This window comes from Salarias fasciatus, chromosome 12, assembly GCF_902148845.1.
Source record: "Salarias fasciatus chromosome 12, fSalaFa1.1, whole genome shotgun sequence".
Taxonomy (NCBI): Eukaryota; Metazoa; Chordata; class Actinopteri; order Blenniiformes; family Blenniidae; genus Salarias; species Salarias fasciatus.
The window spans coordinates 31,743,577-31,769,329 of record NC_043756.1 but is presented as its reverse complement, the minus strand read 5'-3'; the positions used below and the strand labels follow the sequence as shown (position 1 = coordinate 31,769,329).

At 53.0% G+C, this 25,753-nt stretch overlaps 1 protein-coding gene across 3 annotated transcripts in view; it reads left to right on the top strand.

Moving 5' to 3' along the window:
• LOC115397556 (dynamin-1-like) overlaps nt 1-25,463 on the top strand; it is a 32,810-nt gene extending 7,347 nt beyond the window's left edge. Inside the window, exons 3-24 of one of the 3 annotated variants that reach the window (XM_030103903.1) lie at nt 1,743-1,892; nt 2,261-2,464; nt 2,953-3,051; nt 3,128-3,288; nt 3,435-3,577; nt 4,985-5,120; nt 5,773-5,840; nt 9,691-9,829; nt 12,323-12,409; nt 12,502-12,572; nt 12,714-12,759; nt 12,897-12,914; nt 17,275-17,388; nt 17,595-17,704; nt 17,971-18,082; nt 21,697-21,708; nt 21,799-21,966; nt 22,060-22,146; nt 23,250-23,404; nt 23,480-23,647; nt 24,421-24,456; nt 25,402-25,463. In XM_030103903.1, the coding sequence (XP_029959763.1) occupies nt 1,743-1,892; nt 2,261-2,464; nt 2,953-3,051; nt 3,128-3,288; nt 3,435-3,577; nt 4,985-5,120; nt 5,773-5,840; nt 9,691-9,829; nt 12,323-12,409; nt 12,502-12,572; nt 12,714-12,759; nt 12,897-12,914; nt 17,275-17,388; nt 17,595-17,704; nt 17,971-18,082; nt 21,697-21,708; nt 21,799-21,966; nt 22,060-22,146; nt 23,250-23,404; nt 23,480-23,647; nt 24,421-24,442 (2,270 nt within the window). In that variant the 3' untranslated portion in view covers nt 24,443-24,456; nt 25,402-25,463. Of the gene's footprint in view, nt 1-1,742; nt 1,893-2,260; nt 2,465-2,952; nt 3,052-3,127; nt 3,289-3,434; nt 3,578-4,984; nt 5,121-5,772; nt 5,841-9,690; nt 9,830-12,322; nt 12,410-12,501; nt 12,573-12,713; nt 12,766-12,896; nt 12,915-17,274; nt 17,389-17,594; nt 17,705-17,970; nt 18,083-21,696; nt 21,709-21,798; nt 21,967-22,059; nt 22,147-23,249; nt 23,405-23,479; nt 23,648-24,420; nt 24,457-25,401 lie in introns of all 3 variants that reach the window. The other 2 variants (XM_030103902.1, XM_030103905.1) reach the window with 2 other exon arrangements.
• Nucleotides 25,464-25,753: the final 290 nt, after the last annotated feature.

The following is a 25,753-nucleotide window of genomic DNA, read 5'->3' as shown; positions in this document are numbered from 1 at the left end:
GACCCTGGTCCCGGTCTGACCCTGGTCCTGGTCCCGGTCTGACCCTGGTCCTGGTCCCGGTCTGACCCTGGTCCCGGTCCCGGTCTGACCCTGGTCCCGGTCCCGGTCTGACCCTGGTCCCGGTCCAGGTCTGACCCTGGTCCTGGTCCCGGTCTGACCCTGGTCCCGGTCCCGGTCTGACCCTGGTCCCGGTCCAGGTCTGACCCTGGTCCTGGTCCCGGTCTGACCCTGGTCCCGGTCCCGGTCTGACCCTGGTCCTGGTCCCGGTCTGACCCTGGTCCCGGTCCCGGTCTGACCCTGGTCCCGGTCTGACCCTGGTCCTGGTCCCGGTCTGACCCTGGTCCTGGTCCTGGTCTGACCCTGGTCCCGGTCCCGGTCTGACCCTGGTCCCGGTCCAGGTCTGACCCTGGTCCTGGTCCCGGTCTGACCCTGGTCCTGGTCCCGGTCTGACCCTGGTCCTGGTCCCGGTCTGACCCTGGTCCTGGTCCCGGTCTGACCCTGGTCCTGGTCCCGGTCTGACCCTGGTCCTGGTCCCGGTCTGACCCTGGTCCCGGTCTGACCCTGGTCCTGGTCCCGGTCTGACCCTGGTCCTGGTCCCGGTCTGACCCTGGTCCTGGTCCCGGTCTGACCCTGGTCCCGGTCCCGGTCTGACCCTGGTCCCGGTCCAGGTCTGACCCTGGTCCTGGTCCCGGTCTGACCCTGGTCCCGGTCCCGGTCTGACCCTGGTCCCGGTCCCGGTCTGACCCTGGTCCCGGTCCAGGTCTGACCCTGGTCCTGGTCCCGGTCTGACCCTGGTCCCGGTCCCGGTCTGACCCTGGTCCTGGTCCCGGTCTGACCCTGGTCCCGGTCCCGGTCTGACCCTGGTCCCGGTCTGACCCTGGTCCTGGTCCCGGTCTGACCCTGGTCCTGGTCCTGGTCTGACCCTGGTCCCGGTCCCGGTCTGACCCTGGTCCCGGTCCAGGTCTGACCCTGGTCCCGGTCCCGGTCTGACCCTGGTCCTGGTCCCGGTCTGACCCTGGTCCTGGTCCCGGTCTGACCCTGGTCCTGGTCCCGGTCTGACCCTGGTCCCGGTCCCGGTCTGACCCTGGTCCCGGTCCCGGTCTGACCCTGGTCCTGGTCCCGGTCTGACCCTGGTCCCGGTCCCGGTCTGACCCTGGTCCTGGTCCCGGTCTGACCCTGGTCCCGGTCCCGGTCTGACCCTGGTCCCGGTCTGACCCTGGTCCTGGTCCCGGTCTGGCCCTGGTCCTGGTCCTGGTCTGACCCTGGTCCCGGTCCCGGTCTGACCCTGGTCCCGGTCCAGGTCTGACCCTGGTCCTGGTCCCGGTCTGACCCTGGTCCTGGTCCCGGTCTGACCCTGGTCCTGGTCCCGGTCTGACCCTGGTCCTGGTCCCGGTCTGACCCTGGTCCCGGTCCCGGTCTGACCCTGGTCCCGGTCCCGGTCTGACCCTGGTCCCGGTCCCGGTCTGACCCTGGTCCCGGTCCCGGTCTGACCCTGGTCCTGGTCCCGGTCTGACCCTGGTCCTGGTCCCGGTCTGACCCTGGTCCCGGTCCCGGTCTGACCCTGGTCCCGGTCTGACCCTGGTCCTGGTCCCGGTCTGACCCTGGTCCTGGTCCTGGTCTGACCCTGGTCCCGGTCCCGGTCTGACCCTGGTCCCGGTCCCGGTCTGACCCTGGTCCCGGTCCCGGTCTGACCCTGGTCCTGGTCCCGGTCTGACCCTGGTCCCGGTCCCGGTCTGTTCCAGAGTACGCGGAGTTCCTGCACTGTAAGGGGAAAAAGTTCACCGACTTCGACGAAGTTCGTCAGGAAATCGAAGCAGAAACGGATCGAGTGACGGGACAGAACAAAGGAATCAGCCCCGTGCCCATCAACCTGAGGGTGTTCTCCCCCAACGGTACCACACACACACACACACATCAACCTGAGGGTGTTCTCCCCCAACGGTACCACACACACACACACACATCAACCTGAGGGTGTTCTCCCCCAACGGTACCACACACACACACACACACACGCACACACACATCAACCTGAGGGTGTTCTCCCCCAACGGTACCACACACACACACACACACACACATCAACCTGAGGGTGTTCTCCCCCAACGGTACCACACACACACACACACACACACACACACACACACACATTGCCCCAACCGTAACACACACACTTCTGTCATCACCTTGGTAACCACCACCTGTCTCCCCTGACCCTGACCCTGGTGACCTCTGGTGACCCCGCCCTGGTGTCTTGCAGTCCTGAACCTGACCCTGGTGGACCTGCCCGGGATGACCAAGGTCCCGGTGGGGGACCAGCCGGCCGACATCGAGCAGCAGATCAAAGACATGCTGCTGCAGTTCGTCACCAAGGAGAACTGCCTCCTATTGGCCGTCTCCCCGGCCAATAGCGACCTGGCCAACTCCGACGCCCTGAAGGTCGCCAAGGAGGTCGACCCGCAAGGTCACCGCCGCAGGCTGCAGCCTCCACCCTGCATCCACCTGCCACCCTCCACCCTGCATCCTCCACCCTCCACCCTCCATTCTCCATTCTCCACCCTCCATCCTCCACCCTCCATCCATCATCCATCCTCCACCCTCCACCCATCATCCATCCTCCACCCTCCATCCTGCATCCATCCTCCACCCTCCACCCATCATCCATCCTCCACCCTCCACCCATCATCCATCCTCCACCCTCCACCCATCATCCATCCTCCACCCTCCACCCATCATCCATCCTCCACCCTCCATCCTGCATCCATCCTCCACCCTCCACCCATCATCCATCCTCCACCCTCCATCCTCCACCCTCCACCCATCCTCCACCCTGCATCCTCCACCCTCCATCCTCCACCCTGCATCCTCCACCCTCCATCCTCCACCCTCCACTGAAGCCGGAGCCTTGATGAGCAGCAGGTGGAGCAGGTTGTGTCTCCGTTGTGTCTTCAGGTCTGAGGACGATCGGCGTGATCACCAAGCTGGACCTGATGGACGAAGGAACCGACGCCAGAGACATCCTGGAGAACAAGCTCCTCCCACTGCGCCGAGGTACGACGTCGTCGGCCCGCCGGCGGCCGATTGGCCGAGACGCGGCGGGCCGGACTAACGCCGGGGACCGTCTCAGGTTACATCGGCGTGGTGAACCGCAGCCAGAAGGACATCGACGGCAGGAAGGACATCACGGCGGCGCTGCAGGCCGAGAGGAAGTTCTTCCTGTCCCACCCGTCCTACCGTCACCTGGCCGACCGCATGGGCACCGCCTACCTGCAGAAGGTCCTCAACCAGGTCAGCCGTTCCCACGGCAACGCTCCAGGAGACACAGCAAGGTCCTGGAAAGGACCACTAGAAACCACACACACACACACACTCATACACACACACACACACTCATACACACACACCAGTAACTGCCGCCTGTTCGTTTCTCCCAGCAACTGACCAACCACATCCGGGACACGTTGCCGGGGTTACGCAGCAAACTGCAGAGTCAGCTGCTCTCCATGGAGAAGGAGGTGGAGGAGTACAAGAACTTCAGACCCGACGACCCGAGCCGCAAGACCAAGGCCCTGCTGCAGTCAGTGCCGCTAGCGCTCTGCTGCTAACGCTAACACACTCACAATACTGCTGCTGCGACAGCTAACGCTACCACAGTCACAGCACCGCTGCTGCTAATGCTAACACTACCACAACACCACTGCTGCTATCGCTAACGCTACCACAGGCATAACAATGCTGCGGCTAACGCTAACGCTACCACATTCATAAAACCACTGCTGCTAAAGTTAATAATACAACACTCACAATATTGTTGCTAAAGCTAATACTAAGGGCCAGTCCCAATTCTCCCCCTCCCCCCTCCCCCTCAGCCCTCGGCCCTCCCCCATCACTCTCCTCCCCCTTCAGAACAGGGCTGAGGGCCGGGGCTCTTTGCAGCACTATGAACTGGGATCCCCCTCGGCCCTTTAAGCCCCGCCGCGCTCCTATAACAACAACAAATTATGGATATTAGAAATGATAGAAATTACATTAGAAATTACTTAAATTTTTTAATAATGGTATTATTATTTACCTTATATTTCTTTTTGAGGTTCTCCCACTTTTTTGAAGCTTCCCCTTCCAAGCCATTTTCTTTTATGAATTTCCTAAAGTAATACATACATGTTTATATAAACACGTTTTATTACTGACATATTATAGCTCAGACGAATAATATAATTTACTCCCACTGTGTTTTGGCGCTGTATTTTGATTTCAAAAACTTTTCTTCATTTTCACCTCTAAACTGAATCAGAAGTCGGGTTTCATCGGGGGTCCCTGTGTCAAACATATTACGTTAAAAACGTGATAAAAGATGACTTTAATACAGTGATTAGTGCTCTTCAGAAGTTACACATTTACGATCGGACACGGTGCTGCGCAGCGCTAAAACGTTAATCCATGACTGGGACACTGTCACACTAGTATATCTATAAATTCAGTGAAGCAAATACACTTTTTATAGCTTTTTAAATAGTATACAGAAAGCAATCTTACATTTGTGCGACTCCGTGGTGGGCGCCATGTTGTTTTTTTCTGGCCAATGTGAAACTCCGCCTACCCCTACAGAGAACAGGGAGCATCGATGCAGACTTCGCTGAAAGGGGTGAAATAGCCCCTCCCCTTACCCCTACCCCTGTTCAAAAAGGAGAATTGGGATAGCCCTGAAGCCTCGTGAACGCGCATATCATAGGGGTAGGGGTAAGGGGTAGGGGTAAGGGGTAGAATTGGGATCGGCCCTAAGACTAATGCTACCACACTCACAACATCGCGGCTAAAGCTAATGCTAAAGCTAATGCTAAAGCTACTGGAGGAACTTAAAACTGCCTCCAGGGCATCACTGATAGCAGAACCAGCAGGATCACACTGCTTCCTCCTTTAATGCTGTGTGTGTGTGTGTGTGTGTGTGTGTGTGTGTGTGTGTGTGTGTGTGTGTGTGTGTCAGGATGGTGCAGCAGTTCGCGGTAGACTTTGAGAAGCGGATCGAGGGGTCTGGGGACCAGGTGGACACGTACGAGCTGTCAGGAGGAGCAAAGATCAACCGCATCTTCCACGAGCGCTTCCCCTTCGAGCTGGTGAAGGTAACGCTGACAGTCCCACTGATACAGTCTGACAGTCTGACTGACAGTCCAACTGATACAGTCTGACAGTCCGACTGATACAGTCTGACAATCCGACTGATACAGTCTGACTGACAGTCCGACTGATACAGTCTGACAATCCGACTGATACAGTCTGACTGACAGTCCGACTGATACAGTCTGACAGTCCAACTGATACAGTCTGACAGTCCGACTGATACAGTCTGACAATCCGACTGATACAGTCTGACTGACAGTCCGACTGATACAGTCTGACAATCCGACTGATACAGTCTGACTGACAGTCCGACTGATACAGTCTGACAGTCCGACTGATATAGTCTGACAATCCGACTGATACAGTCTGACTGACAGTCCGACTGATACAGTCTGACAGTCCCACTGATACAGTCTGACTGACAGTCCGACTGATACAGTCTGACAATCCGACTGATACAGTCTGACAGTCCGACTGATACAGTCTGACTGACAGTCCGACTGATACAGTCTGACAGTCCCACTGATACAGTCTGACTGACAGTCCGACTGATACAGTCTGACAATCCGACTGATACAGTCTGACAGTCCGACTGATATAGTCTGACAGTCGGACTGACTGTTCCGTAACGACTGAACCTCTTACTTTCTGCAGCTTGAAGGTGATGAGAAAACACTGCGGAAGGAAATCAGTTACGCCATCAAGAACATCCACGGAATCAGGTCTGGCCAACCAGTGTGTGTGTGTGTGTGTGTGTGTGTGTGTGTGTGTGTGTGTGTGTGTGTGTTTATACATACTGGTGGGGACTTAGACCTGACTGTGTGTATTTAGATGGGGACTTGTCTCACGGTGGGGACCTAAAACGAGGTCTCCACCGGTGGAAACAGTGTTTTCTTGACCATGTTGTTGTTACTAAAAAAAGTGAAAGTGCAAAAACGTTTCTTTAGGGTTTGGCTGTGTGGTGGTCTGGGTCAGGGTCAGGGTCAGGGGACAGCGTCGATTTGATAGGAATCTGGAATTCCAAAACTGCAAGTTCCGGATTCCACAACTGAAAATTACGGATACGGAATTTTCAGTTCTGGAATCTCAATTCCGGCATTTGGCCACTATATTTTTTGGCGCTAGAGAGCCATAAAAATTTAGAAAAGCATTTTAAAATTTGAATTGGGTAACCCATATTTTTAACCAAAATGACTCTAAATAAATCAGAGAACACGGCTATATGGGATTTTCGACCGAGATGTCACCGCTTCAAAAAAGTGTTGGGATGAGCCCAAAAACACCCAAAACAGACAGTCAACCCCCCAACAGATATGTGTGTGGGGGTGTTGCCGGTCCCCAAGGGGTCCCAAATTTCTAGGTGGAAATTGACTGAACCGACCCTCAGGACACCTAAAGCTCTTCCCCCCGGATCAACGCTAGAGAGTGGGGGCTGATTCATGAGGTCAAATTTTTATGCAGGTGCTGGAGAGATGACACCACAACTCCCCTGTCAGGGACCTCCCCAGCTTTCATTTGAAGCAAATTCCAGACCTCTGGGTCATTCCTGGGCGGAGTTAGAGCAGATTCCAGAAGCAGTCATTGCTTGACCAAATCTGGAATCCCTTTCCAGAATGCTTCATTGACCCTTAAAGTTTAAGTTAGACACTTGAAACTACCACCATTGCACTGCTGGGGCCCTAAGCTTTCATTTGAAGCCCATCTCACACAAGCTACTTTCCATGATGAAGCAAGCTGGCATTGCATTCCAGAAAGCGACATCGAAAATTAAAAAGTTGCAGGTAGACACTTGAAACTGCCACCATTGCACTGCTGAGGCACTAAGCTTTCATTTGAAGCCCATCCCAGCCCTCTCGCTCCTTCCTGAGCAGTGTTACAGAGGATTCCAGGATCAGTCATTGGTTACCCAATTCTGGAATTGCATTCCATAAAGCGACATTGACCCTTAAAGTTTAAGTTAGACACTTGAAACTACCACCATTACACTGCTAAGGCCCTTGGATTTCATTTGAAGCCCATCCCACACCTGTAGCTCCTTCCTGAGAGGAGTTAAAGCTACTTTCCACAATGCAGCAACCTGGCATTGCATATCAAAAAGCGACATTGAAAATTAAAAAGTTGTAGATAGACACTTGAAACTACCACCATTACACTGCTGAGGCTCTAAGCTTTCATTTGCAGCATATCACATACCTCTAGCTCCTTCCTGGGCAGAGTTACAGCCTGAAACCACATTGCAGCAACCTGGAATTTTCTTCCACAATGCAGCAATGTGGAATTTATCTCTCGCCAGATCCTTAACCCACTTGAAACTACCACCATTACACTCCTGGGAGCCACCATGCAGGAGCTAGCATTTCATCTCCCCAGATAGGAATCTGGGATTCCAGAACTGAAGATTCCGGATCCAGAACTGAAGATTCTGGATCTGGAATTTTCAGTTCTGGAATTTCCATTTGATTCATTCCGGCTTCAATTCCGGAACTTGGCCACTATATTTTTTGGTGCTAGAGAGCCATGAAATTTTATAAATGCATTTTAAAAGTCCCTTTTGAAGTGGGTAACCCATTTTTTTCACCAAAATGACTCTAAATAAATCAGAGAACATGGCTATATGGGTTTTTCGACCGAAATGTCACTGCTTAAAAAAAGTGTTCGGATCAGCCCAAAAACACCCAAAACATACAGTCACCCCCCCAAAAAAGATGTGTGCGGGGTCGTTGCCAGTCCCCGGAGGGTCCCAAATTTCATGGTGGAAATTGACCGAACCGACCCTCAGGACACCCAAGGCTCATCCCCACGGATCCAACCATATAGACTATGGGGTGATTCATGAGGTCAAATTTTTCTGCAAGGGCTAGAGAGATGACATCACAACACACCTGTCAGGGACCCCCCAGCTTTCATCTGAAGCCAATCCCAGACCTCTGGGTCATTCCTGAGCAGTGTTACAGAGAATTCCAGGATCAGACATTGGTTGACCAAAACTGGAATTGCATTCCATAAAGCGACATTGACCCTTAAAGGATAAGTTTGACACTTGAAACTACCACCATCACACTTGTAAGGCTCTTAGCTCTCATTTGAAGCCAATCCCAGCCCTCTAGCTCCTTCCTGAGCAGTGTTACAGAGGATTCCAGGATCAGTCATTGGTTGACGAAATCTGGAATTGCATTCCATAAAGCGACATTGAACCTCTAAGTGTTTGGATCAGCCCAAAAACACCCAAAACAGACAATCAGACCCCCGAGAGATATGTGAAAACTTCACACAGTGAATGTCCTGGCAGCCACCATGCAGGAGCTAGCGTTTCATCTCCCTCGGCCACTTTTTTGGCAGAAAAGTCTTGTAGAGAGCTGAAAATTCACACGATGGATGCCCTGGCAGCCCCGATGAAGGATCTAGCGTCTCATGTCCCTACCAAAAGTTTGGGGCAGACACAAGCTTTCATGCTTAAAACTCCTACCAATCCACTGCTGAGGACCTCAGCTTTCATTTGCAGCTGGTCCCAGAGCTCGAGCTTGATGTAATGTCACTTTCTGGAATGTGGAAGTTAGATCCATATTAGGGGAAGTGTCACAGGGACTCCAGAATTGGGGACCCCGGAGAACTGCTCGAAAGATTTAGTTTGCTGACACTCTCAACTCTCTAGCATGTTTCTACAGAGAAATGTAGGTTAGTGGAAGTTAGATCCATATTAGGGGAAGGGTCACAGGGACTCCAGAATTGGGGACCCCAGAGACCCGCTCCAAAGATTGAGTTTCCACGCACTTCCAGGTCTCTAGCATGTTTATCCAGCGCGATGTAGGTTAGCGGAAGCCGGTTCCAAATTGCTACATTGTGTTTGCTCCATCTGGTGGCGATCCGGCGGTACTGCAACAACTGAAAAAAGGCGCTAGAGGGTCAAAAAGCACATCACCAGGCTCTAAAAAATCCCCTGAACGCTCCTATATGGTCCATTCCAGGTTAGAGTCCATGGTTAGGGAAATAAATCCCAGTGACACATTCCGGGTAAAGTTGGCCAGAGTTGATATGTTGCTCAGCGCGACGAGCCCGTTCAAACGCACCTACTCCCGCTGCTCAAAGACCTTCCGTACCCGACATGGAATCTCCTAATTAGGGTCAGGGGCTCGGGATTAGGGGTTAGATACGAATGGGAGTCAAGGGTAAGTCCCCACCGGAATAGCAGACCAGACGTGTGTGTGTGTGTGTGTGTGTGTGTGTGTGTGTGTGTGTGTGTGTGTGTGTGTGTGTGTGTGTGTTCTCGTACTTCTATCCTTGTTGGGGCCAAATGTCCCCACAAGGATAGCAAAACGTGGAACGACGTGCCTTGTGGGACCTTTTTCCGGTCCTAAGTAGGAGAAACAGTGTTTTCTTGACCATGTTGTTGTTACTGAAAAAAGTAAAAGTGCAAAAACATTTCTTTAGGGTTAGGCTTTGTTGTGGTGTGGGTTAGGGTTAGGGTTAGGGTCAGGGTTAGGGGCTAGACATGAATGGGAGTCAATGGACGGTCCCCACAAGGATAGAAATACAAGACTGAGCGTGTGTGTGTGTGTGTGTGTGTGTGTGCAGGACGGGGCTCTTCACCCCGGACATGGCCTTTGAGACCATCGTCAAGCGTCAGATCGCTCAGATCAAGGAACCGTGTCAGAAGTGCGTCGACATGGTGATCAGTGAGCTGGTCAACACCGTGAGGCAGTGCACTCAGAAGGTAGGGCGCCTGTGACCCCTGACCTGTGACCCCTGACCCCTAACCTGTGACCCCTGATTCCTAACCTGTGACCCCTGACCCCTAACCTATGACGCCTGACCTCTGACCCCTGACCCCTGACCTCTGTATTACATCCAGAGTGACGGTGTAGCTTCAGTGAATACTTTATTCAGCAGACATTTCCCATCATGCCCTGCGGTGCGACAACAGCACTGACAAATCCCCGACGCCTGCTTTGTGGCATGACATCATCACCATGTGACTCAAACCCCTTTAACACGCCTGAACCCCCATGAGCAGCCGGCGGGACCGGTTCACCGGCAGAGCCCTGCGGACCTGCTCTGCCACGGCGTGGGACGTGGACCGAGACGTGGACCGGGACGTGGACCGGGACGTGGACCGGGACGTGGACCGGGACGTGGACCGAGACGTGGACCGGGACGTGGACCGGGACGTGGACCGGGACGTGGACCGAGACGTGGACCGGGACGTGGACCGGGACGTGGACCGGGACGTGGACCGGGACGTGGACCGGGACGTGGACCGGGACGTGGACTGGGACGTGGACCGAGACGTGGACCGGGACGTGGACCGGGACGTGGACCGGGACGTGGACCGGGACGTGGAACCAGCTGAGCTCCAAAGTCCGGAATTTAGTCCTGGAGGGACGCGGGCCTCGGGCCAGGACGGCGTCAGATCGGGATGCAGCGGACTCTGACCCTCGCCGTCTGGGCGGAGCCTCACGGACTCGAAGGCAGCGGCTGTGAAGCGGCGCTCCTCACCGTGGGGTCAGAGGTCAGGACCTGAGAGGACGTCCAGGACCCTGGAGAGGCGGTCTCCGAGCAGGGCGGAGGTGGTCCAGGTAAACCGCCAGACCAGGGAGGCCTTCCGGAAGCAGCCGGGACCAGAGCCGGGCCCAGGGTATGGGGGTGCAGAGGGACCTGCAGGTGGTCCTGGTGCAGGTCTAGGTCGAGTCCTGGACCAGAGAGGCCTCCACTGTGGGGAGCGGGTCTTTCTCTGGAACCACAGCTTGGTTCACCTGCCTGAGACCCCCGCAGGACTCAGACCCCCGTCTGTCCTGCAGCTGGACGGACCGCTGGGACGACGAGCCGTCCGCTGAGCGACCCCGGCGACCCCGACCTGAACCTCCAGCTCGTCAGGAGAGTCGGCGGGGTCGGGGGGCGGAGCCGCCGGGGCGAGGCTGAGCGCGACGAAGCCGTTAGCCGTGATGCTAACTGCGGCCGCCTCCAGCTGGAACGCCGTCTCACCGCCTGACGAGGACAGGCCGCCCGGCGCCAGGAGCAGCTCCTCACCTGGTTTCAGATCAGCTGTCTGCTCCGCCGGCTGGTCGCCAAGAAACTCGTCGTCCAGATGAAGGAATTAGCAGAAGCTAGCCAAACACCGGAGGTCCGGGACGTCCTGGTGGACGGGTTCACCCGATCTGTGCGCCGTCAGAGCGATCCGCCGGACGATGGCGAAGTGTCCACCAGTGAGACGACAGTCCTGTCCTTCTCGGTCCCAGAGTGTGGAAGATACGTGGTCCCTGGCTTCCCAGGTGTGGATTAGCGGCGCTAGCTTGGCTAGCTCGGCTAGCCCGGCGGCGGTGAGGAAAGTCTGAGAGGACTCGGACCGTCGGGTCCAGGGGATGGCGGCTCGCCGGCAGAGCAGGGACTGAGGGAGGGGCGGAGTCGAAGCTCATCCTCCTCGCCAGTGTCTCATCCAGAATAACGAACCGGACGACAGCGGAGAATGAATGAATGAATGAATGAATGAATGAACTAGGGCTGAACGATATGGGCAAAATTTCATATCTCTGTATCCATGCCAGATATCTCGATATCAATACGATATATTACAATGGATTCAGTGAAAGTTAAGCATTTTTCAGAAAAATAAAAACATCATAAAGAAAAGCAGATTTATTCATGAGAGCTCGCTGCCACCGCCGGACTCTGCAGCCGCCCTCTCTTCAGCACTCCTGTTGCTGTTTTGCTTACTCTCTGTGGCGTGTGCGTCTCGTCTCCCTCCTGCCCCTCCCTCTGATGCTTCTCATTGGCTGCCATCAGCTGTCAACCAGTAAAGGAGGCTTGTGATTGGCCGGCCTGACCTGTGCATGGAGCTGACTGTGCATGAATCTTGATGTCGTTGATTTTGAGAAACTAAAGTCCTGAATGTTCAGATCCCGATATCGATATGATAACGATGTATCATTCAGCCCTAGAATGAATGAATGAATGAATGAATGAACCACTTCATTCAGCATCCATTTCCCATCAGCCCCGGGGTGTGAGAACAGAGCCGACAAAAAGCCGACGCCCGCTTTACAGCATGACGTCATCACCATGTGACTCAAACACACCACACTGTGACCCGTTACCCCTGACCCGTGACCTGTGACCTGTGACCCGTGACCTGTGAGCCCTGACCTGTGACCTGTGACCCGTGACCTGTGAGCCCTGAGCCTGACGGCAGCTGCATGTTCTTCCTCCTCAGCTGGCTCAGTATCCTCTCCTCCGGGAGGAGATGGAGCGAATCGTCACGCAGCACATCCGGGACCGGGAGAGCCGCACCAAGTCCCAGGTCTGACCCCGCCTCCCGGTGGGTGGCGCCGCCCCGGCAGGGCGGAGCTTCAACACGGCTCTGTGTGTGTGTGTGTGTGTGTGTGTGTCCAGGTGCTGCTGCTGATCGACATCGAGCTGGCCTACATGAACACCAACCATGAAGACTTCATCGGCTTCGCAAAGTGAGGAAGTTTCAGCTCGACGCTCCCGTGAGGGAGCGACAACACACTGACAACCTGTGTGTGTGTGTGTGTCCGTGTGTGTGTGTGTGTGTGTGTGTGTCTGTGTGTGTGTGTGTGTGTGTGTGTGTGTGTGAGAGACAGTGCTCAGCAGAAGAGCAGTCAAATGAATAAGAAGAAGGCAGCTGGAAACCAGGTGAGTCACCTGTGTGTGTGTGTGTGTGTGTGTGTGTGTGTTTTGGGAGGTCAGAGGTGAATCGCTCAAGACTCTTCATGTCATTTCTTTTCTTTTTCTTCTCAACCTGTTTCTGCGTCTGTTGCCGTGGCAACCAGGACGAGATCATGGTGAGTGTGTATGTCGGGGTCGGGGGTCGTGACAGGGTCAGGGGTCACCGTCACTCCCTCCAGTGTCCAGATTCAGGTTCATCGTTTTTCCAGTTCAGCCTGACAGCGTTCCACAACGTTCCATCAACTGGAACATCAAGTCCAGCACAAGCTGAGGAACACTGGGAACACAGGGAACGCTGGGAACACTGGGAACGCTGGGAACACTGGGAATACAGGGAACACTGGGAATGCTGGGAACACAGGGAACGCTGGGAACGCTGGGAACACTGGGAATACAGGGAACACTGGGAATGCTGGGAACACAGGGAACGCTGGGAACACAGGGAACGCTGGGAACACTGGGAACGCTGGGAACACTGGGAATACAGGGAACACTGGGAATGCTGGGAACACAGGGAACGCTGGGAACACAGGGAACGCTGGGAACACTGGGAACGCTGGGAACACTGGGAATACAGGGAACACTGGGAATGCTGGGAACACAGGGAACGCTGGGAACGCTGGGAACACTGGGAATACAGGGAACACTGGGAATGCTGGGAACACAGGGAACGCTGGGAACACAGGGAACGCTGGGAACACTGGGAACGCTGGGAACACTGGGAATACAGGGAACACTGGGAATACAGGGAACACTGGGAACGCTGGGAACACAGGGAACGCTGGGAACACAGGGAACACTGGGAACACAGGGAACGCTGGGAACACAGGGAACGCTGGGAACACTGGGAATACAAGGAACACTGGGAACGCTGGGAACACTGGGAATACAGGGAACACAGGGAATGCTGGGAACACTGGGAATAATGGGAACACTAGGAATTCAGGGAACACTGGGAACGCTGGGAACACAGGGAACACAGGGAATGCTCGGAGCACTGGGAATACAAGGAACACTGGCAATGCTGGGAACACTGGGAATACAGGGAACACTGGGAATACAGGGAACACTGGGAAAGCTGGGAACACTGGGAACACTGGGAATGCTGGGAATACAGGGAACACAGGGTATAATGGGAACACTGGGAATACAGGAAACAGTGGGAAAACTAGGAATACTGGGAACACTGGGAATGCTGGGAATACAGGGAACGCTGGGAACACAGGGAACGCTGGGAACACTGGGAATACAGGGAACACTGGGAATACAGGGAACACTGGGAACACTGGGAATACAGGGAACACTGGGAATACAGGGAACACTGGGAACACAGGGAACGCTGGGAATACAGGGAACACTGGGAACACTGGGAATACAGGGAACGCTGGGAATACAGGGAACGCTGGGAACACTGGGAATACAGGGAACGCTGGGAACACTGGGAATACAGGGAACACTGGGAATACAGGGAACACTGGGAACACTGGGAATACAGGGAACGCTGGGAACACAGGGAACGCTGGGAACACTGGGAATACAGGGAACACTGGGAATACAGGGAACACTGGGAACGCTGGGAACACAGGGAACGCTGGGAACACTGGGAATACAGGGAACACTGGGAATACAGGGAACACAGGGAACACTGGGAACACAGGGAACGCTGGGAACACAGGGAACGCTGGGAACACTGGGAATACAAGGAACACTGGGAACGCTGGGAACACTGGGAACACAGGGAATGCTGGGAACACTGGGAATAATGGGAACACTAGGAATTCAGGGAACACTGGGAACGCTGGGAACACAGGGAATGCTGGGAACACTGGGAATAATGGGAACACTAGGAATTCAGGGAACACTGGGAACGCTGGGAACACAGGGAACACAGGGAATGCTCGGAGCACTGGGAATACAAGGAACACTGGCAATGCTGGGAACACTGGGAATACAGGGAACACTGGGAATACAGGGAACACTGGGAAAGCTGGGAACACTGGGAATGCTGGGAACACTGGGAATGCTGGGAATACAGGGAACACAGGGTATAATGGGAACACTGGGAATACAGGAAACAGTGGGAAAACTAGGAATACTGGGAACACTGGGAATGCTGGGAATACAGGGAAAACTAGGAATACTGGGATCACAGTGGAGGGACAGTGGACGGTGGAGGGACAGTGGACGGTGGACAGTGGAGGGACGGTGGAGGGACAGTGGACGGTGGACAGTGGAGGGACGGTGGAGGGACAGTGGATGGTGGAGGGACGGTGGAGGGACAGTGGACGGTAGAGGGACAGTGGACAGTGGAGGGACAGTGGACGGTGGACAGTGGAGGGACGGTGGAGGGACGGTGGAGGGACGGTGGACGGTGGAGGGACGGTGGAGGGACGGTGGACAGTGGAGGGACGGTGGAGGGACAGTGGACGGTGGAGGGACAGTGGACGTTGGAGGGACAGTGGACGGTGGAGGGACGGTGGACGGTGGAGGGACGGTGGAGGGACAGTGGAGGGACGGTGGACAGTGGAGGGACGGTGGAGGGACAGTGGACGGTGGAGGGACAGTGGACGTTGGAGGGACAGTGGACGGTGGAGGGACGGTGGACGGTGGAGGGACGGTGGAGGGACAGTGGACGGTGGAGGGACGGTGGAGGGACAGTGGACGGTGGAGGGACGGTGGAGGGACAGTGGACGGTGGAGGGACAGTGGACGGTGGAGGGACAGTGGACGGTGGAGGGACAGTGGACGGTGGAGGGACGGTGGACGGTGGAGGGACGGTGGAGGGACAGTGGACGGTGGAGGGACAGTGGACGGTGGAGGGACAGTGGACGGTGGAGGGACGGTGGAGGGACAGTGGACGGTGGAGGGACGGTGGAGGGACAGTGGACGGTGGAGGGACAGTGGACGGTGGAGGGACAGTGGACGGTGGAGGGACGGTGGAGGGACAGTGGACGGTGGAGGGACGGTGGAGGGACAGTGGACGGTGGAGGGACAGTGGACGGTGGAGGGACGGTGGAGGGACAGTGGACGGTGGAGGGACGGTGGACGGTGGAGGCTGTGTTGAGGCGGTGGTTCCTCTGGAGGACAGGTCTTAGTGCTCCGCCCGGCTCTCCATCTCAGCGGTCCTGATGGTTTTGGGGGGCGGTCCTGGTCCTGGTGGTCTTGGGGGGCGGTCCTGGTGCTGATGGTTTTGGGGGGCGGTCCTGGTGGTCTTGGGGGGCGGTCCTGGTCCTGGTGGTCTTGGGGGGCGGTCCTGGTCCTGATGGTTTTGGGGGGCGGTCCTGGTGGTCTTGGGGGGCGGTCCTGGTGCTAATGGTTTTGGGGGGCGGTCCTGGTGGTCTTGGGGGGCGGTCCTGGTCCTGGTGGTCTTGGGGGGCGGTCCTGGTCCTGATGGTTTTGGGGGGCGGTCCTGGTGGTCTTGGGGGGCGGTCCTGGTCTTGGGGGGCGGTCCTGGTCCTGGTGGTCTTGGGGGGGCGGTCCTGGTCCTGGTGGTCTTGGGGGGCGGTCCTGGTGCTGATGGTCTTGCGGGGCGGTCCTGGTGCTGGTGGTCTTGGGGGGCGGTCCTGGTGCTGATGGTCTTGCGGGGCGGTCCTGGTGCTGGTGGTCTTGGGGGGCGGTCCTGGTGCTGATGGTCTTGCGGGGCGGTCCTGGTGCTGGTGGTCTTGGGGGGCGGTCCTGGTGCTGGTGGTCTTGGGGGGCGGTCCTGGTCCTGGTGGTCTTGGGGGGGCGGTCCTGGTGCTGGTGGTCTTGGGGGGCGGTCCTGGTGCTGATGGTCTTGCGGGGCGGTCCTGGTGCTGGTGGTCTTGGGGGGCGGTCCTGGTGCTGGTGGTCTTGGGGGGGCGGTCCTGGTCCTGGTGGTCTTGGGGGGCGGTCCTGGTCTTGGGGGGCGGTCCTGGTCCTGGTGGTCTTGGGGGGGCGGTCCTGGTCCTGGTGGTCTTGGGGGGCGGTCCTGGTGCTGGTGGTCTTGGGGGGCGGTCCTGGTGCTGATGGTTCTGGGACTGCAGCCGTCTTCATGCCTTCGTATATTTTGCTCACATTTCCTGATCTGCAGAGAGCTGTGTGTCCCGGCGGAGGTTCCGCCAGGGGTTGCCGGTACGACGCCCTGCAGGCTCTGGAGCTTTGCTCCTCACAGCTCCCTCTGGTGGGCGGTCAGGGCGGCGCGGGCTCCGGATTCAGACACTGCTTGGTGTCACGGTGGTGCAGTGGTTCGCACTGTTGCTCACAGGTTGGCTTGGCTCCGCCCCCTGACCCCGGACAGCACCAGCAGCTTGGAACATGAACGGGTGTTGCTTCCTGTCATGTGTTCATTTTCACCCCCTCGTATCACCAGGTTCAGCCAGTCAGGCCGGGCTGGGACCGGGCGGCGAGCCGAGTTCAGGCTCAGCAAGTTCTTTTGCAGACTAGTTCAGACCGGTCTGGGTAGGTTAGGGTTAGGTGACATCGTGACCAACCAGCTTTCCGATGATGTCATCGTCAGGTGATCCGTAAAGGCTGGTTAACCATCAACAACATCGGCATCATGAAGGGCGGAGCCAAAGAGTACTGGTTCGTCCTGACGGCCGAGACGCTGTCCTGGTACAAGGACGACGAGGTGACACACACACACACACGCACACGCACGCACACTCGCGCGCACACACGCACACGCACGCACCCACACGTACACGCACGCACAGGCACGCACACACACACACACACGCACACACACGTACACGCACACACAGGCACGCACACACACATGTGCACGTGCACGCACACACACACACACACTGGAGCCCGGTCTGTCGCCCCCTGCAGGAGAAGGAGAAGAAGTACATGCTGCCGGTGGACAACCTGAAGCTGAAGGACATCGAGAAGAGCTTCATGTCCAGCAAACACATCTTCGCCCTGTTCAACACGGAACACAGGTCAGAACCCCGGCTGTTCCTCAGGGTTCTGTGGGTTCTGCGGTTTCTGCGGGTTTTGTGGGTTCTGCGGGTTTTGTGGGTTCTGCGGGTTTTTTGGGTTCTGCGGGTTCTGCGGGTTTTGTGGGTTCTGCGGGTTCTGCGGGTTTTGTGGGTTCTGCGGGTTTTTTGGGTTCTGCGGGTTTTGTGGGTTCTGCGGGTTCTGCGGGTTCTGTGGGTTCTGCGGGTTCTGCGTGTGACGGGGTAACCAGACTGCTGTGTGGTTCCAGGAATGTCTACAAAGACTACCGTCAGCTGGAGCTGGCCAGCGAGTCCCAGGAGGAGGTGGACAGCTGGAAGGCGTCTTTCCTACGGGCCGGAGTGTACCCTGAACGCAGCGTGGTACTGCAGTACTGCAATACTGCCGCTTATTACTGCAATACTGCCGCTTATTACTGCAATACTGCCGCTTATTACTACAATACTGCTGCTTACTACTACAATACTGCTGCTTATTACTGCAATACTGCCGCTTATTACTACAATACTGCTGCTTACTACTACAATACTGCTGCTTATTACTACAATACTGCTGCTTATTACTGCAATACTGCCGCTTATTACTACAATACTGCCGCTTATTACTACAATACTGCAGCTTATTACTACAATACTGCTGCTTATTACTACAATACTGCTGCTTATTACTACAATACTGCTGCTTATTACTACAATACTGCTGCTTATTACTGCAATACCATCGCTTATTACTACAATACTGCTGCTTATTACTGCAATACCGTCGCTTATTACTACAATACTGCTGCTTATTACTGCAATACTGCCACTTATTACTAAAATACTGCTGCTTATTACTGCAATACTGCCGCTTATTACTGCAATACTGCCACTTATTACTTCAATACTGCCGCTTATTACTAAAATACTGCTGCTTATTACTACAATACTGCTGCTTATTACTGCAATACTGCCGCTTATTACTACAATACTGCCGCTTATTACTGCAATGCTGCCGCTTATTACTACAATACTGCTGCTTATTACTACAATACTGCTGCCTATTACTACAATACTGCTGCTTATTACTGCAATACTGCCACTTATTACTAAAATACTGCTGCTTATTACTGCAATACTGCCACTTATTACTTCAATACTGCCCCTTATTACTAAAATACTGCTGCTTATTACTGCAATACTGCTGCTTATTACTACAATACTGCCGCTTATTACTGCAATACTGCCGCTTATTACTGCAATACTGCTGCTTATTACTACAATACTGCCGCTTATTACTACAACACTGCTGCTTATTACTACAATACTGCCGCTTATTACTGCAATACTGCCGCTTATTACTAAAACACTGCTGCTTATTACTACAATACTGCCACTTATTACTGCAATACTGCTGCTTATTACTGCAATACTGCCGCTTATTACTACAATACTGCTGCTTATTACTGCAATACTGCCACTTATTACTACAATACTGCCGCTTATTACTACAACACTGCTGCTTATTACTACAATACTGCTGCTTATTACTGCAATACTGCTGCTTATTACTACAATACTGCCGCTTATTACTACAACACTGCTGCTTATTACTACAATACTGCCGCTTATTACTGCAATACTGCCGCTTATTACTAAAACACTGCTGCTTATTACTACAATACTGCCACTTATTACTGCAATACTGCTGCTTATTACTGCAATACTGCCGCTTATTACTACAATACTGCCGCTTATTACTACAATACTGCTGCTTATTACTCCAATACTGCCACTTATTACTACAATACTGCTGCTTATTACTGCAATACTGCCGCTTATTACTACAATACTGCTGCTTATTACTGCAATACTGCCACTTATTACTACAATACTGCCGCTTATTACTACAATACTGCTGCTTATTACTACAATACTGCCACTTATTACTACAATACTGCTGCTTATTACTGCAATACTGCTGCTTATTACTACAATACTGCTGCCTATTACTGCAATACTGCCGCTTATTACTACAATACTGCTGCTTATTACTGCAATACTGCTGCTTATTACTACAATACTGCTGCCTATTACTACAATACTGCTGCTTATTACTCCAATACTGCCACTTATTACTACAATACTGCTGCTTATTACTGCAATACTGCCGCTTATTACTACAATACTGCTGCTTATTACTGCAATACTGCCACTTATTACTACAATACTGCCGCTTATTACTACAATACTGCTGCTTATTACTACAATACTGCCACTTATTACTACAATACTGCTGCTTATTACTGCAATACAGCTGCTTATTACTACAATACAGCTGCTTATTACTACAATACTGCTGCTTATTACTACAATACTGCCGCTTATTACTACAATACTGCTGCTTATTACTGCAATACAGCTGCTTATTACTACAATACAGCTGCTTATTACTACAATACTGCTGCCTATTACTGCAATACTGCCGCTTATTACTACAATACAGCTGCTTATTACTACAATACTGCTGCTTATTACTACAATACTGCTGCTTATTACTGCAATACAGCTGCTTATTACTACAATACAGCTGCTTATTACTACAATACTGCTGCCTATTACTGCAATACTGCCGCTTATTACTACAATACAGCTGCTTATTACTACAATACTGCTGCTTATTACTACAATACTGCTGCTTATTACTGCAATACAGCTGCTTATTACTACAATACAGCTGCTTATTACTACAATACTGCTGCTTATTACTACAATACTGCTGCTTATTACTGCAATACTGCCGCTTATTACTACAATACAGCTGCTTATTACTACAATACTGCTGCTTATTACTGCAATACTGCTGCTTATTACTGCAATACTGCCGCTTATTACTACAATACAGCTGCTTATTACTACAACACTGCTGCTTATTACTGCAATACTGCCGCTTATTACTACAATACAGCTGCTTATTACTACAATACTGCCGCTTATTACTACAATACAGCTGCTTATTACTACAATACTGCCCCTTATTACTACAATACTGCCGTTTATTACTACAATACTGCTGCTTATTACTACAATACTGCTGCTTATTACTGCAATACTGCCGCTTATTACTACAATACAGCTGCTTATTACTACAATACTGCCCCTTATTACTACAATACTGCCGTTTATTACTACAATACTGCTGCTTATTACTACAATACTGCTGCTTATTACTGCAATACTGCCGCTTATTACTACAATACAGCTGCTTATTACTACAATACTGCCCCTTATTACTACAATACTGCCGTTTATTACTACAATACTGCCGCTTATTACTACAATACAGCTGCTTATTACTACAATACTGCCGCTTATTACTACAACACTGCTGCTTATTACTGCAATACTGCCGCTTATTACTACAATACAGCTGCTTATTACTACAATACTGCCGCTTATTACTACAATACAGCTGCTTATTACTACAATACTGCCCCTTATTACTACAATACAGCTGCTTATTACTACAATACTGCCGCTTATTACTACAATACAGCTGCTTATTACTACAATACTGCCCCTTATTACTACAATACTGCCGCTTATTACTACAATACAGCTGCTTATTACTACAATACTGCCCCTTATTACTACAATACAGCTGCTTATTACTACAATACTGCCGCTTATTACTACAATACAGCTGCTTATTACTACAATACTGCCCCTTATTACTACAATACTGCCCCTTATTACTACAATACTGCTGCTTATTACTGCAATACTGCCGCTTATTACTACAATACAGCTGCTTATTACTACAATACTGCCGCTTATTACTACAATACAGCTGCTTATTACTACAATACTGCCCCTTATTACTACAATACTGCCGTTTATTACTACAATACTGCTGCTTATTACTACAATACTGCTGCTTATTACTGCAATAGTGCTTCAGTTAATCTTATTCACTGTTTCCTTTTTTACGGCTGCAGGACAAAGAAAAGGTTAGTTTGTGGTGTGTGCGTGCGTGCGTGCGTGTGTGCATGCGTGTGTGCGTGCGTGTGTGTGTGTAATGTGTGTGTGTGTGTGTCCAGGCGGAGGTGGAGGAGTCCAGTACTGACGGTCAGATCCACAGTCTGGACCCTCAGCTGGAGCGGCAGGTGGAGATCGTCAGGAACCTGGTGGACTCGTACCTGTCCATCATCCACCGCACCGTCAGGGACCTGATCCCCAAGACCATCATGCACCTGATGGTCAACAATGTACGACAGGAACACACACACACACACACACACACACACACACACACACACACACACACACACACACACACACTGTTGTGTTCTCGTCCTCAGACTAAAGAGTTCATCCACGCTGACCTGCTGGCTCAGCTGTACTCCTGTGGAGACCAGAATACCCTGATGGAGGAGTCCCAGGAACAGGTACACACACACACACACACACACACACACACACACACACACACACACACACACACACACACACACACACACACACATCCATACTTAGATAAAACCACAGATCAGGGAGAAAAGGGCGGACCGGTTCAGAGCAGTACCAGAGAGGTCCACCAGGTGTCAGTCTGTTCATTAAAATGTGAGGTTCTGCTGTCAGGTCCAGTAGAACCAACACTGAGTCTTCTGTTGTCTAAATTCCTCCTGATGTCATTTAAAACCTTTAACAGGCGTCTGGGTTCTGCAGTTCCCTCCAGAACCAGACTGACGTCTTTCTAAAATCTTATTTGTGATTAAAAGTCGCTGACTTGGTTAGAACCAGTCTTTCTAGAACTTGACTTTAAAGTGGTCAGCTGGGTTCCGGCCTGCAGTTCTGAAGAACGTTGGGTTCTAGACTGTTCTTTAGCGCCGTTCTAAAGAGAGGAAGAGAGCAGGTCATGGTCCTTCGATCTGTTCCTCAGAGCCATGGAGCTGTTAGAGCAGAGGGAACCGGGTCTGCAGGCAGGCTGCTGCTTCTACTGGGAGGACACTGGACCAACAGTCCTTCAGCATGTTGTAGTGCTGTTGTTGTTGTTGTTGTTGTTGTTGTTATTGTTGTTGTTATTGTTGTTGTTATTGTTGTGGTTTTGTTGTAGTGTTTTGTGCTGTTATAGTGTTTTGGTTTTGTTATTTTGTTGTTATAGTGTTGGTGTTGTTGCATTGTTGTTTTTTGTTGTTTTGATATTGTTGTTCTTGTTCTTGTTGTGGTGGTGTCGATGTATTGTTGTTGTTGTTGTGTTGATGTTGTTGTTGTGTTGATGTTGTGTTAATGTTATTATGTTGATGTTGTGGTGTTGTTGTGTTGTTGTGGCTGTTGTTGTTGTTGTGTTGCTGTAGTGTTGTTGTGGTTGTTGTGGTTGTTGTTGTTGTTGTTGACCCGTCCCCGTGTCCCCCAGGCGCAGCACCGGGATGAGATGCTGCGGATGTTGTTGCTGTAGTGTTGTTGTTGTTGCTGCTGCTGCTGTTGTGTTGTTTTTGCTGTTGTTGTTGTTGTGTTGTTGTTGTTGTTGACCCGTCCCCGTGTCCCCCAGGCGCAGCACCGGGACGAGATGCTGCGGATGTACCACGCCCTGCGCGAGGGCCTGAACATCATCGGGGACATCAGCACGTCCACCATCACCACGGCGATGCCGCCGCCGGTGGACGACTCGTGGCTGCAGGTGACGGGGATGCCGTCGGGACGCAGGTAACCTAGCAACAGACCTCCCGTCCATCCACGTGGAGGAGGTGGACTCTGAACCCGTCCCCGTCTTCCCCGCAGGTCCCCGATGTCCAGCCCCACGCCGCAGCGCCGGGCGCCTCCGGGACCGCCACGACCCGGGGGCCGCTCCGCCCCGGGACCCCCGTCCCGCCCGGCGGTGTCGCCCGACCCCGGACCGCCCTCCGTCCCGTCCCGGCCCAACAGAGCGCCTCCTCCCGGAGTGCCCAGGTAGCGCCCCCTGCTGCAGTGTGGCACACACCGATTTGTACGGTTGTTCACAACAAAGAAGACACGGCTTCTTCTTCGTTGGTGCTGTGCAACGTAAAACAGGGATCCACAAACAACTTCCACAGACATGGATAAGAAAGACCGCTGGTCTTTCCGCTCCTCATCAAGCTCCTCCCACTGACCCTCTGACTCCTCCCACTGCTAATCAGACTCCTCCCACTGATGCACCATCTCCTCCCACTTATCATTAACTCCTCCCACTAATGTTCTGACTCCTCCCACTTCACATCAGACTCCTCCCACTGATTCTCTGACTCCTCCCACTGATCATTAAACTCCTCCCACTCATGTTCTGACTCCTCCCACTGCTCATCAGACTCCTCCCTCTCATGCCATCACTCCCCCCGATGTCCAGACCACAGAACCTTTCACCTCATCCTCACTTCACCATGGAGCCATGTCTGTCTGTCCCTGTCCTTCTGTCCTTCTGTCTGTCTCTGTCAGTACCTGTCTTACCTGTCTGTCTGTCTGTCTGTCTGTCTGTCTGGCTGTCTGGCTGTACGAGTCAGTACCTGTCTGTCTGTCAGTACCTGTCTCTACTCTCCACCTGTCTGTCTGTCTCTGACTGTCTCTACCTGGGATTGTCTCTGTTTGTGTGATCCTGGTCTATCAGTACCTTTTAAGGTAAAACAGGAAGTTGTCAGGTGTGTGGTACAGCAGTTAGCCCCGCCCACTCCTGCTCTCACAGTGACCATATATGGTTATTCTTGCAGAATCTCTATCAGTGACCAGTGAGGAGTTCTCCAATGGTACGTCGGGTGTTCTTGTGATGTCACTGTGATGTCATCGTCCCTCCTTCCTCATCTCAGTTCTGACTCCGCCCACTCCCCCAGCACCATGTGTGATTGACAGCTCCTCCGGCCTGCGACTGACTCTTCATGTTGTTGTTTCTCTGTTGTGTTTATTTGTTTGTTGTTGTTTGTGTCCAGTGGGAGGCTTCCGCATCTCCATCCTGATCCTCAAGACCCGCCTCTGGCCCCGCCCCCTCACACACATCCACCAATCACACATCAAAGCACAGAAAGTCTCCCTGAGTTCACAAGGTTCCACACCTGGTTCCACATCTGGTCCCGCACCTGGTGCTACATCTGGTTCCACACCTGGTTCCACCCTGTTGTGACTACCGGGCTCCGGCAAACTGCACAATTCCATCAACCGATGGGCAAGGCAGCTTCTGACCGGTTCTAACCGGCACCACCCAGTTCTGATCAACATCGACTGAGTCCAGCCGGTTCTACCTGGTTCTACCTGGTTCCTGCTGGTTTGAGTGGTCTGAGCCACCATTCCATATCCCCGCATTGTTCAGGTTCTCCCCGGCTGCAGCTGGTTCTCGCTGGTTCCAGCTGGTTCTCGCTGGTTCCAGCTGATTCTTGCTGGTTCCAGCTGGTTCCAGCTGGTTCTCGCTGTTTCTCGTTGGTTCCAGCTGGTTCTTGCTGGTTCCAGCTGGTTCTCGCTGGTTCTTGCTGGTTCCAGCTGGTTTTTGCTGGTTCCAGCTGGTTCTCGCTGGTTCCAGCTGGTTCTCGCTGGTTCCAGCTGGTTCTCGCTGGTTGTCACTGGTTCCAGCTGGTTAAAGCTGGTTCGCGCTGGTTCCAGCTGGTTCTCGCTGGTTCCAGCTGGTTCTCACTGGTTCCAGCTGGTTCTCGCTGCAGCTCTCTCTGTTGAGTTCTTCTTTCTGTTCTGTGGTTTCTTTCCAGTCGTCCAAACAAAGGTAGCCCCGCCCACGGCGAGAGCCCGCAGTCCTCTGTGGAGGGTTGACGGAACCCTGCGGCCCGGACAGAACCCGATGAGCAGCAGCTTCTCATCCCGCTCGGTTCTCTTCAGTGTTCTTCATAACGTGGAAAAGTTGTTGTTTCTCGGACTCTGAGAACCGTTCTCGACATTAGAATTTAACTTATTTGTGAATATTTGATTATTGTAAAGATTTGTTCGTGTTCTATGCTGCTGTTCAAAGTATTCCTGAAGTTCTCCTCACTTTGTTCTCAAATGTTCTACATGTGGTTCTGAGCACAAACTGTAAGTGTACTTCCATCTGGTCTGGTCCTGTTG